The sequence below is a fragment of the Hemiscyllium ocellatum genome, chromosome 47, assembly GCF_020745735.1.
Source record: "Hemiscyllium ocellatum isolate sHemOce1 chromosome 47, sHemOce1.pat.X.cur, whole genome shotgun sequence".
Taxonomy (NCBI): Eukaryota; Metazoa; Chordata; class Chondrichthyes; order Orectolobiformes; family Hemiscylliidae; genus Hemiscyllium; species Hemiscyllium ocellatum.
In genome coordinates, this window is record NC_083447.1 from 13,062,975 (window position 1) to 13,075,382 (window position 12,408).

The 12,408-nt window shown below is 46.6% G+C and overlaps 1 protein-coding gene across 2 annotated transcripts in view; it reads left to right on the forward strand.

Moving 5' to 3' along the window:
* The first annotated feature begins 1,474 nt into the window (after positions 1-1,474).
* Positions 1,475-12,408, forward strand: part of LOC132836694 (uncharacterized) — a 32,156-nt gene continuing 21,222 nt past the window's right edge. For both annotated transcript variants that reach the window (XM_060856094.1, XM_060856096.1), the window contains exons 1-2: positions 1,475-1,521; positions 8,530-10,216. In XM_060856094.1, the coding sequence (XP_060712077.1) occupies positions 9,031-10,216 (1,186 nt within the window). In that variant the 5' untranslated portion in view covers positions 1,475-1,521; positions 8,530-9,030. The remainder of the gene's footprint in view (positions 1,522-8,529; positions 10,217-12,408) is intronic.

Here is a 12,408-nt window from a genome sequence, read left to right on the forward strand (position 1 = left end):
TTTAAAAAATATGCAGGCCAAACCAGGTAAAAATGGTGGGGTTCCTTTGCTAAAAGACATTAGTTAACCATATGGGCTTTTACAACAATCCAGTCACTGCACTGAATGGTTTTTATTCACTGGTGTATTAATGACCTGAATTGAAATGCTGAAATTCCTGTCTCTTGAATATCAGTCCAGGCCTTTGAGTTATCTGTTCAATTACTTTATCAGTACATCACTATCACTTTTTATTTGTTCACAGGATGAGGGTATCACTGGCTAGGCCAGCATTTGTTGTCCATCCCTAATTGCCCAGAGGGCAGTTAAAAGTCAACCACATGGCTGTGGGTCTGGAGTCACATGTAGGCCAGATGAAGTAAGGATGACAGATTCCTTCCCTAAAGGACATCAGTGAACTGGGTTTTTGATGGGGTTTTCCAACAATTGACAATGGATTCCTTGTCATCACAGACTCTTAATTCCAGATATTTATTGAATTCAAATTCCACCATCTGCCATGGCGGGTTTGAACACAGGTCCCCAGAACATGACCTGGGTCTCTGGATTAGGAGTTCAGTAATAAAACCACTAGGCCATCACCTTCCCCATCAAGGGAGTGCCGTGAAAGTTCACCAGTCTGATTCCAGGGATTGTTGGATAAGGAGGAATTGGTCAGTTTCCTGTACAATGGATTATGGAAGAATCAGAGGAGGTCTCATTGAAACATATAAAGCTCTGACAGGGCAGGAGGCAAGGACTGTACTTCCCCTGCCTGCGGGGTCTAAAACAAGGGCACCCAAGGAGTCACAACTCAGGAGGTGGGGGTAGGCCATTTCAGACCGATGAAAACTTTCTTTACTCCATCCATGGTAAACCTATCAAATTATTTACCTTAGGAGACTGTGGAAGGCAAGTCACAATAAATTTAAGAAGTAAACAAAGATTTCTGGGCACTAAAGGGGTTCAGAAGAAAGCAGGGGCATGGTCTTGAGATAGAGGACTAGCCATGGTCACATTGACAGCAAGCTGGTATAGAACATAGAACATAGAACAATACAGCGCAGTACAGGCCCTTTGGCCCTAGATGTTGCGCCGACCCAAGCCCACCTAACCTACACTAGCCCACTATCCTCCATATGCCTATCCAATGCCCGTTTAAATGCCCATAAAGAGGGAGAGTCCACCACTGCTACTGGCAGGGCATTCCATGAACTCACCACTCGCTGAGTAAAGAATTTACCCCTAACATCTGTCCTATACCTACCTCCCCTTAATTTAAAGCTATGCCCCCTGGTATAGATGGGCGGAACGGCCCAATGTCGCTCATCTTTCCCCCCCCCCCCTCACCACCCACTCAAAAACAAGTGACAGACTCAAGTTACAAACTGCAAAGATGATACACTGGGGTGACTGTCTGGAATGAAGCAGTCCAGGACAGAGTGACAGAGCTGCCTGAGTGTCTGCTTCCCGCTCAGGCTCCGCCTTTGACTGAGATCTGTGAGGCAGAGGGATCAGAATCCGCCACACAAGACCCAGCGGGTAAGTCTGCGCCAATGCGGGGGTTTGCGAAATGCGCTAACGAATTCTGATTACAGGTAACGACACCCACATACCCCCCCCCCCCCCCCCGCCCTCCGCCCTCCCCACCCCAAAACCACATTGCAGCTCGGAAAACCTTCATCTCTGGGGCTTCTCATTGTCAATTTCCGATGAAATTGACACGATGGATTATAAACCATGAACAAAAAAAAATGCATTTCAAACTCGCCGTTAGTTTCCTGTGTTGCACAGAGAAAGGTCCTTGCAAATACCTAAAATGGATCTTCATTGTTGTAATTGATATTAACTCTGGGCCCTTTTCTCTGCTGACACGGGCGAATGCGGATCTATCCCTGTGTTGTGTGTGTGTGTTTCTGGGCTGTCACGTTGCCAGAAACGAGTTTGTGTTAATCGCAATTTATCCCAGTTCTTTGCACATTCATTGAATTTCCGTAGCAGGTGGGTTACAAATAGACGACACCGTCTGCGTGAAACCGAGCTAGGTTAGAGTCAGAGGAGCAGCTCTTGTCAGAATATAGCAGGATCGAGTGAAACAATTAAACCCAGACTGACTACCCCGCTTGTGTCTGATTAACACCGCCCAGGCTCGTTGCATTGTCCCGGAGATCACTTCTCAAGACGCTGCGTATTTCTCACTGCTGTTAAAAACGAAGGAAATCAAGCCATAGTTTATTGGGGAGCTGATTGGACTGATTTTCGTTCGAGGACATGAACTGCACGATGCTGATGAAAGCAAAAACACTGCGGATGCTGGAAATCTAACAAGAGACACAGAGAATGCTAGAGGGACCCAGCAGGCATGGCAACATCTGTGTGGAGAGAGAGAGACAACCAGTTAATGTGACCGGTCTGGTGTGACTGATCTTAGGAAAGCCTGCTGGGTGAAGATGAGATGAGAGAGATAGGGGTCAGACCAGGCGAGAACTGGAATCGACTGGCTCGGAGGCAACAAAAGGCAAGGGTGAGGGGTTCAACAGCGGAGGCAGGGATGAGGCTGTTGACAGGGAATGTAGTTCCTGATGTTGTGATGGTGAGGAGGTCAGCCAAGTGGGTCTCAGAATACAAGTAAAAAATGAGGTCTGCAGATGCTGGAGATCACAGCTGCAAATGTGTTGTTGGTCAAAGCACAGCAGGCCAGGCAGCATCTCAGGAATAGAGAATTCGACGTTTCGAGCATAAGCCCTTCATAGAATACAAGTTCACTGATTGGTCTCAATCAGGGAGCCTTGGGTGACATATAAACAGGAGCATCAGAGGTTCTGTTGACTCAGAGCTGGCTCTGAGGGAGCTGGATGGAGGACGTTGCCAGGGTTGGAGGATTCGAGCTATAGGGAGAGGTTGAATAGGCTAGGGCTGTTTTCCCTGGAGCCTTCCCTGGAGGCTGAGGGGTGAGCCTGTAGAGGTTTATAAAATCATGAGGGGCATGAATAGGTTGAATAGACAAAGTCTAGGACGGGGGAGTCCAGAACTAGAGGGCATAGGTTTAGGGTGAGAGGGGAAAGATATAACAGAGACCTAAGGAGCAATGTTTTCATGCAGAGGGTAGTCCATGTGTGGAATGAGCTGCCAGAGAAAGTGGTGGAGGCTAGTAAAATTGCAACATTTAAAAGGCATCTAGATGGGTGTATGAATAGGAAGGGTTTGGAGGGATATGGGCTGGGTGCTGGCAGGTGGGACGAGATTGGGTTGGGATATCTGGTCAGCATGGATGGGTTGGACCCAAGGGTCTGTTTCCATGCTGTATATCACTATGACCAGTGTCAAGTACTATGCACATGTAAATAAAGGGTGACTTGGAGCCTCTGTGGAGTTATATCACCTGGTAATATAATCCAGAGACCCAGAAACATTTCTGGGTACACAGGTTCAAATCCTGCACCATCAGGGTTGTTTTTCTAAATTACCAGTTTACAGGATGTGAGTGTCACATGCCGAGCCAGAATTTATTACCCATCTCTAATTGCCCCGAGGACATTTACAAATCAGTCCCATTGGAGTCACCTGTCGGCCAGACCCATTAAGGACAGAATTCCTTCCCTAAAATATGTTAGTGAATGCAGGGTTTTTAGAACAATGGTCACCATTAGGCCATCACTTTAATTCCAGATTTTCATTGAATTCAGATTTCATCATCTGCCATGCTAGGATTCGAATGCATGTTCCCAACACATTAGCCTGGGTTCTGGATTACTGGTGCAGTGATTATCACTCCATCACTGCCTCCCCTCCAATTCAATTCATATACAGCTGGTCATGGCACCCATGAAACACCAATTGGCATCCTGCAGTGAATTAAATCTACTGTCCTTACCTGTCTGGCCTACATGTAACTGACAGGTCCATTGTTATCTGGTGGACCCTTAACTGCCATCTGAAATGGTCCATCCAGCCATTCAGTCCAAGGTCAATTAAGGGTGGGCAAATGATGGCCTTACCAGCAATGCTTAATGAATAATAAGCAGTTATGTAAATGAAAGGCAGTTATGGTTGGAGGCTATTTGTGAAATTAAGCAAAGAATTGCATTTAGTCTCAGGCAATATTCAGCAAGTGGGATGGAGTGGGCTAAGGAACTGAGTTTGTTATGCATTTATTAAATATAGGTACTGCTGGCTAGGTTGTCATTTACTGACCACCCCTAGCTGCTCTTAAGCTGTCTTCTTGAACCACTGTAGTCCATCTGGTGTAGGTACACTCACCATTCTGTAAGGATCGACATTCCAGTATTTTGACCCTAATGTCAGTGAAGGAATGATGATATATTACCAGCTCAGAATGCTATGTGAGTTGGAAGGGAACTTGCCAGTAGTGATGTTCTCATGTATCTGCTGCCCTTGTCCTTCTAGAGGGTTGTGGCTACAAGTTTGGAAGGTGCTGTCAAAGCAGCCTTGCTAAATCGCCATAGTGCACCTTGGTACACACTGCTATTACTGAGCATCAGCTAATGGAGGCAGTAAATATTGAAGGTGGTGGATGGGTTGCTAAACAAACTGATGTTTCATCATGAAAGACTAACTTAAATGTTATTTGAACTGCACTCATCCAGGCTTGTGTGCAATTCTAGTCTCCCTCCTATAAGAAGGATATTGTGAAACTTGAAAGGATTCAGAGAAGATTTACAAACATGTTGCCAGGGTTGGAGGGTCTGAGCTACAGGGAGAGGCAGAATAGACTGCTGTTTTCCCTGGAGTATCAGAGGCTGAGGGGTGAGTGGTGACCTTATAGAGGTTTATAAAATCATGAGGGGCATGGAATAGGGTGAATAGTCAAGCTTGTCTCCTCAAAGTAAGGGTGTCCCAAACTAGAGGGCATAGGTTTAAGGTGAGAGGGGAAAGATTTAAAAGGGACCTAAGGGACAACCGTTTTTACACAGAGGGTGGTACGTGTATGGAATGAGCTGCCAGAGGAAGTGATGGAGGCTGGTACAATTACGACATTTAAAAGGCATCTGGATGGGTATATGAATAGGAAGGGTTTGGAGGGAAATGGGTCAAATGCTAGATTAATTTAGGATATCTGGCTGATATGGATGAATTGTACTGTAGGGTCTGCACACCTCTTATGACTCTATGATTTTACCACTAAAATATTTATGGGACCAAGGGCAAGTAAATGTGGGTAATGTGCTCCCACGAGGAGGTTGAACAGTTCATCAACTTTACTAACACCTTCCATCCCGACCTCAAATTCACCTGGACTGTCTCAGACTCCTCCCTCCCCTTCCTAGACCTTTCCATTTCTATCTCGGACGACCGACTCAACACAGACATCTACTATAAACCGACTGACTCCCACAGCTACCTGGACTACACCTCCTCCCACCCTGCCCCCTGTAAAAACTCCATCCCACATTCCCAATTCCTTCGTCTCCGCCGCATCTGCTCCCATGAGGACCAGTTCCAACACCGCACAGCCCAGATGGCCTCCTTCTTCAAGGACCGCAGATTCCCCCCAGACGTGATTGACGATGCCCTCCAACGCATCTCCTCCACTTCCTGCTCCTCCGCCCTTGAGCCCCGCTCCTCCAACCGCCATCAAGACAGAACCCCACTGGTTCTCACCTACCACCCACCAACCTCCATATACAACGTATCATCCGCCGTCATTTCCGCCACCTCCAAACAGACCCCACCACCAGGGATATATTTCCCTCCCCTTCCCTATCAGCATTCAATCTTCTTCCTGACCTCTCCGCCCCCACCCCACTCCGGCCTATCACCCTCACCTTGACCTCCTTCCACAATCACATCTCCATCGCCCCTCCCCCAAGTCCCTCCTCCCTACCTTTTATCTTAGCCTGCTTGGCACACTCTCCTCATTCCTGATGAAGGGCTTATGCCCGAAACGTCGAATTTCCTATTCCTTGGATTTTGCCTAACCTGCTGTGCTTTAACCAGCAACACATTTTCAGCAGTAAATGTGGGTAATGTACTGTTTAGCAAATGAAAATGGTTGTATGCTTTTGTTCTTGATGTTTGTTCCCAGATTGGCTCTTCTACTGCCTGTGGCCTGATATGGTAATCAAAAGCCTAATCCCCTGTACATTTTCTCACTCCACATGCATCAGCAGCTTTTCTGTTATTGCTGATACAATTGGAAATGTTCTGTTGCTCAGCCTTGAATGGACAAGCTGTTGCTAGGCTAATCTGTAACTCTCACTCTTGTGTCAGCATGCCTTAATTCTTTTGTTTTATCGGCTTCTCTTAACACTGCTTTATAGTCTTCCTCACATTTGTAATCCTGTCTTCCTTCCAGTGCCCTTGCTAACAACAGCAACTTATATTTGTGTAGCACCTTGAATGCCATCAAACATCCCAAGGCATTTCACAGAAGCACAATCAAGTTAAATATGACACCAAGTCACATTAAAGGAATAAGTAGGCCAGATGACCAAAAGCCTAGTTAAAAATGGATGTTTTCAGATAAAAGATAAAGTTGTCTTAGTCCTACCAGACCACAGGGCTGATCTCTCATTAAAAAGAGATGACTGCTGGTGGTTTAATCTGAGGGTCAGCATGCTTCAGGTGAGGAGAGAGTTGAGAAGGAGAGTCCTTTATGGTAATCATTCTTGAGATGAGGGCATCACTGCCTAGGTCCACATTACTATCCATTTCCTAATTGCTCAGAGGGCAGTTAAGAGTCAATCACGTTGCTGTGGGTCTGGAGTCACATGTACCCAGACAAGGTAAGGATTGAACCCAATGTGTTAGCATCTCAGTTGGCTAGACAGCTTGTTTGTGATGCGGAATGATGCCCACAGCACAGGTTCAATTCCCAGCTGAGGTTACCAGCTGAGCTTACCAGGAAGGTCCCACTTTCTCAACCTTGCCCATGGCATGGTGACCCTCCAGTCAAGCCATCACCAATCAGTTTGTCTCGATTGAGAGAGCAGCTGTATAGACCACTCGGACTGTGGCGACTTTGAGCAATGTATTAGAGGAGGAAAGAGGGAAGAACGGGAATTCCAGAACTTGGGAGTCTTGGTATCAACAACATGCCACCAGTGGTGGAACAATTAAAATTGGGGATGCCGAAGACACCAGAATGAAGGAATTTAGGTAGTTCAGAGGCAGGCAGAGATTACAGAGATAAGGAGGGGTGGCATTTGAAAATAGGGATGAAAATTTTGGTGTCAAGATGTTGCTTGATCAGGGGCCAAGGGAGGTCATTTCCATAGCATCAATCACTTTTTAATGTTCACTGCCTTTACCACTGACGCACAGTGTGTGGACCATCTACAAGATGTGCTGCAATAACTCACCAAGACCTCTATGATGTAAAACAATGGTTCTGAAAGGCTTAATGTTGGAGACTACATTAAACTCCATCCAATACAATGATATTGTAAGGACTTGGGTGGGAAAGGCAGAAACTTTTAGCACTTTGCAGGTCTCCCAATAGACTGAGTAACAATGACTAACTTGATAATGGAACTTGTGCCTGGTTGTTATCCTACAATAAATGGCATGACTATTACTGTAAATCAAGTATGGCTTAAGACTCAGTCAATGTAATGGCGGCAGATAACTACGTAAGACACAAGATGGTAGTGATTGACATCATAGCACATCATACAGCTCCTTCAACAGCGCCTTCCAAACCTCAACCTCGACCACCAAGAATGATGAGGGCAGCAGTTGTGTGTGAGCAACACTACATGCAATTTCCCAACATTATCCTGGCTTGAAATTGTATTGCTATTCCTTTAGCGTCACCTGATCAAAATCCTGGAACTTATAGCCCTAACTGCACTGGAGGGGAGTTGTACCTACACCAGATGAACTGAAGTGTTTAAAGAAAGTGGCTTACAGCTATCATCTGAAGATGAGCAAAAAAATATTTGTTCGTGGAATGAATTTAAAAAATCTTGACTCACTCAACATGCAGGAATTTTTTTTTGCTATTGCTGCTACAGTTGGAACATTTCATTACTCAGTCCTGAATAATTGTTGCTAGGCTAATTCTGTAACTCCCTCAGTCTCTCTCTTTCTCTCGTCTCAACTTTTCTCTCTCTCTCAGTTATGCATCAAGAATGCTGAGCCTCAGAGGCCAGAAAGGTACAAACCTTGGTCTTTGCTGAGTTAGCTGACCTCATTTGAGGAGAATGAGGCCGGACTGAGGAAGGTTGGTGCTCCTGATTATTATCCAGTGACTCTGGATGAGAACAGGATCATACGTGGCAATGATGCATTCCTCAGGCAAGTATGATTCAGATGCGAAGGATGGTTCTTTGGATGAGGATCTAAGTGGTTACCATCTGGTGTTTATCCTGTTCCTGTTTGTGGGATACTACCATGCACAAACTGACCACCAGGTTTCCTACAACATTTTGCTCCATTGGGTGTAAAGCATTTTGCGATATCCTGACAATTGTGCAAGATGCTACGTAAATGCAAGTCTTTCTTTTCCTTCCATGAGTGCTGTAGAGTGTGCTGGGTGCACAAGGTAACTTTGTTTGTAACACTATCTTTCCCTTTTTCTTTGTACAGCTGTGTGCTTTGATTCTTGCGTACGCCATGGAATGTGATCCCACGCCTTGCTTCAGTCGCAACCTATCTGGGTCAGAAGAGATGGATTAACTTTTCCGAGAACCCTGGGATCTGAATTAAAGCACAAGAGAAGAGAGAGAAAGGGGGCTGTTTTGAGTTATTCTCAGCAGCAAAGTTCCCGTCCAATTATCCTGACTCCCAGACCTGTGCTCCCAAGGTGGGCACACACACAGCACAAAATGGTTTGAGGGGCAGATTCCAGTTGGTCTTTGGAAACTGTAAGTACGCGAAGGGGTGCGGAAGTTGGCGAGGGTGGGAGAGGAAAGAAAACATCTTGAAACTTTGCCACACTGTGTTAAAAGGAACTTAGAAAAATTGGAAGAGGGGTTGCCAGGAACAGCAGGGCATTCAGAAGACACTAGGCAGCAGTCCAATGCGGGGGATGGAGTTTCAGAGCCTCTTCCAGTTTTAAACAGAGAAGGGATCTGGGCATCGTTGGAAATGATGCTGTCAGACCGCCCGTTCTACGGTGCCGGCTGCCTGGCACCAGCTGCCGGGGACTTGGTGAGCAGGCTTTCTCCCCAAGCCAAGGCTGACCACCGCCCGTGGGTCCCACTCAGCCCAGCCGGGAAAACACAATGGCAAGGTAATGGCTGCTGCTGGAGACGGGCCCCTCTCAAATCGGCAGAGGACAGTGGCCAGCCTGTGCAGCTTCCTGGCTGCCACCTCAGAGAGAGGTTCGAAACAGATGGCAACATGGATGCCAAGAGACCAATGGGACTAAGTGGGCTTGTCCTTAGACCCACAGTGGAGCCAGAAGAAAGGCACTGCCGTGGATTTGGTCACACGATGGAGGCAGAGGTTAGGCTGTTTGCTAAATCTGGTCCCAAAGTGGAGGGAATGGATGGGCCCGGTCCTCCAACTGACTGCACACCAGATGCATGTGTTGGGTCATATCATGGCACTGGTCCCACTGCAGAGGCAGGGAGTGGGCTCAATCATGGAGCTGGTCCCACAGAGGAGGCAGGGAGTGGGCTTTATCATGGGGCTGGTCCCACAGCAGAGGCAGGGGGTGGGCTCTGTGATAGAGTTGGCCACAGAGTGGAGGAACAGTGTAGGCCATATCATGGAGCTGATCACAAGCAGGTTGGGATCTCACAAGATCATACAATATCTGCTTCCAAAGACTGTGCGGTTAAAGAACTGACAGAATCTCACAAACACCAATGGAGGTACCAGAACATTAAAGATGTCGAGGGGAATGTTACCACAGGAACTGGTCCTTCGGACATCCATCCACATCCAGCCTGGGAGGGCACTGCAGGGCTTGCAGACCCAGTAACTATGGAAACAGGCGCTGTGGGAGGCCAGGCCCAGTTGGGTGATGCCACCCAGGCAGAGGAGAATGTTGATGATGTGGACTGTGAGGAGCTGAAGGAGGCTGAGGATCACGACGATGAGTTTGGAGTGTTTGAGAAGGCAGGCAACCTGGTGCAATGGGCTGAATTTCCAGGCCCTCTGGGACTGGAGAGTGAGACTCCGCATGAGCAGAGCTACGCTGCAACTGGATGGAGTTGGGAGTCAGGCGAGGATGTGGCGACCTGCAGAATGTGGAGGCCCAGGTCCGAGAACATGGCAACCGAACCAGACATGGACGAAAGTGCGCATCCAGGGGCAAGCCTTCACGGTAAACAATGAGCACCCAAACATTGGGCGTTCTGGTGGGTTGGTACAAAACCTTGGGCTGGAGTTTGGGTTTGATGACAGGGAGGTGGAAGAAAGCGCGGTCAGCCCAACCCCAGTGTCACATGATCTAGCATTGTCGGCCAATGAGCAACTAGGCAACAAGAATGCCACCAATTAGAGTGGTGCAGGGGAGGCTCTGGGGCAAATTGAAAATCTAAAGAAGGTTATCTGGTTGGGGGCAAATGTGTGGTTAGCCTATGCTCTGGTCAGTGGTGTTGGCTGGTAAATGTAGGGCCCCCTGCCCTCTCATTCTCTTATAGATTAGACTAGTTACAGCATAAAAGGAAGCCATTCTATTCAATGAGGCTGTGCTGGCTCCTTGCAACTTAGCTCCTTCCACTCCCCCATAAATTTCCTGGAGCCCTGCAAATATTTTTCTTTCAGGCATCAAACCGATTGTCTTCTGAAACTTTTCAGGCAGTCTAGTCAAGATTATAACCATTCATAGAGTCATGTAGCATGGAACCAGCCCTTCGGTCCAATCAGCCGAAAGCGAGGACTGCAGATGCTGGAGATTAGAGTCAAGAGTGTGGTGCTGGAAAAGCACAGCAGGTCAGGCAGTGTCCGAGGAGCAGGAAAATCGACTCAGGAGGCCTCATTCCTGATGAAGGGCTTATGCCCAAAACGTCGATTTCCCTGCTCCTTGGATGCTGCCTGACCTGCTGTGCTTTTCCAGCACCACTCTCTTGACTTCAGTCCAATCAGTCCATCCCAAACTAAACTACTCCCACCTGCCTGCCTATATCCCTTCAAACATTTCTTATTCATGTACTTATCCAAACGTCTCTTACATGTTATAACTGTATCTTCATCCACCACTTCCTCTGGAAGTTCATCCCACACACAAATCACTCTCTGTTTAAAAAAAAATTACCTTTCATGTCTTTTTAAAAAAATCTTTCTCCTCACAGTTTAAGAACATGCTCCTTGGCCTTGAAGTCCCCTATCTGAGGGAAAAGACACCTGCTATTACATCATCACTCACTGTGTGGAGAAAAAATTTTGACATGCTCAGTTTGATTCTTTTGCTAACAATGTTAACAACTGTGTTTCTGGTTCTCAGGTTCTGCGCCATTGGACAGTTCTCTATGTGAAAATGTTGCCCTGTAGGTCTCTTTTATATCGTTCCTCTCTCACCCTAAACCTATGCCCTCTAGTTCTGGACTCCCTGACCCCAGGGAAAAGACTTTGCCTATTTACCCTATCCATGCCCCTCATAATTTTGTAAACCTCTATAAGGTCACCCCTCAGCCTCCGACGCTCCAGGGAAAACAGCCCCAGCCTGTTCAGCCTCTCCCCATAGCTCAAATCCTCCAACCCTGGCAACATCCTTGTCAATCTTTTCTGAACGTTTTCAAGTTTCACAACATCTTTCCGATAGGAAGGAGACCAGAATTGCAGGCAATATTCTAACAGCGGCCTAACCAACAACTGCAACATGACCTCCCAACTGCTATACTCAATACACAGACCAATAAAGGAAAGCATACCAAACGCCTCCTTCACTATCCTATCTATCTGCGACTCCACTTTCAAGGAGCTATGAACCTGCACTGCAAGGTCTCTTTGTTGAGACTAAACTCCTTATTTACAAAGACGAATCACAACTTGGTTTTGTTTTGTTACTGGATGCCTCTTGCCTGGGATTTTGTATTCTTTTCAAAGCACATTCCCAACCTCTCCAAACACTTCCAATATATTTTGCAGAAATAATCCTTCGGTAGCCTCTTTTCCAGTAGCTCCTTTGCAATTACAGTTTTACATTTATACTGCCTCTGTAGAATTATTTGTCTGTTCTCGTCCTGTCTTAAGTTGCAGGTCTTTCAAATTCAAATCACATTAACGTCACCAGCCACTTGGCAGTGTAGAATTTGAGCGTTGCTATAAAATGACACATTTTATCAAAGTCCTGCACTCACGACAATTCACAAAATAGTATCAATGTCATCGGGAACAAAAGCAGGAGTTGATGGAAAAGCTTGGCAGGTCTGGCAGCACCTGTGGAGAGAAATCAGAGTTAACGTTTGGGTAGAGTGACCCTTCTCATTCTGTTCTTGCTTCTGATTTATAGCATCCGCGGTTCTTTCGGTTTTCAATGTAAACAGGAACCAACATATCTGTACTGTATGGAAA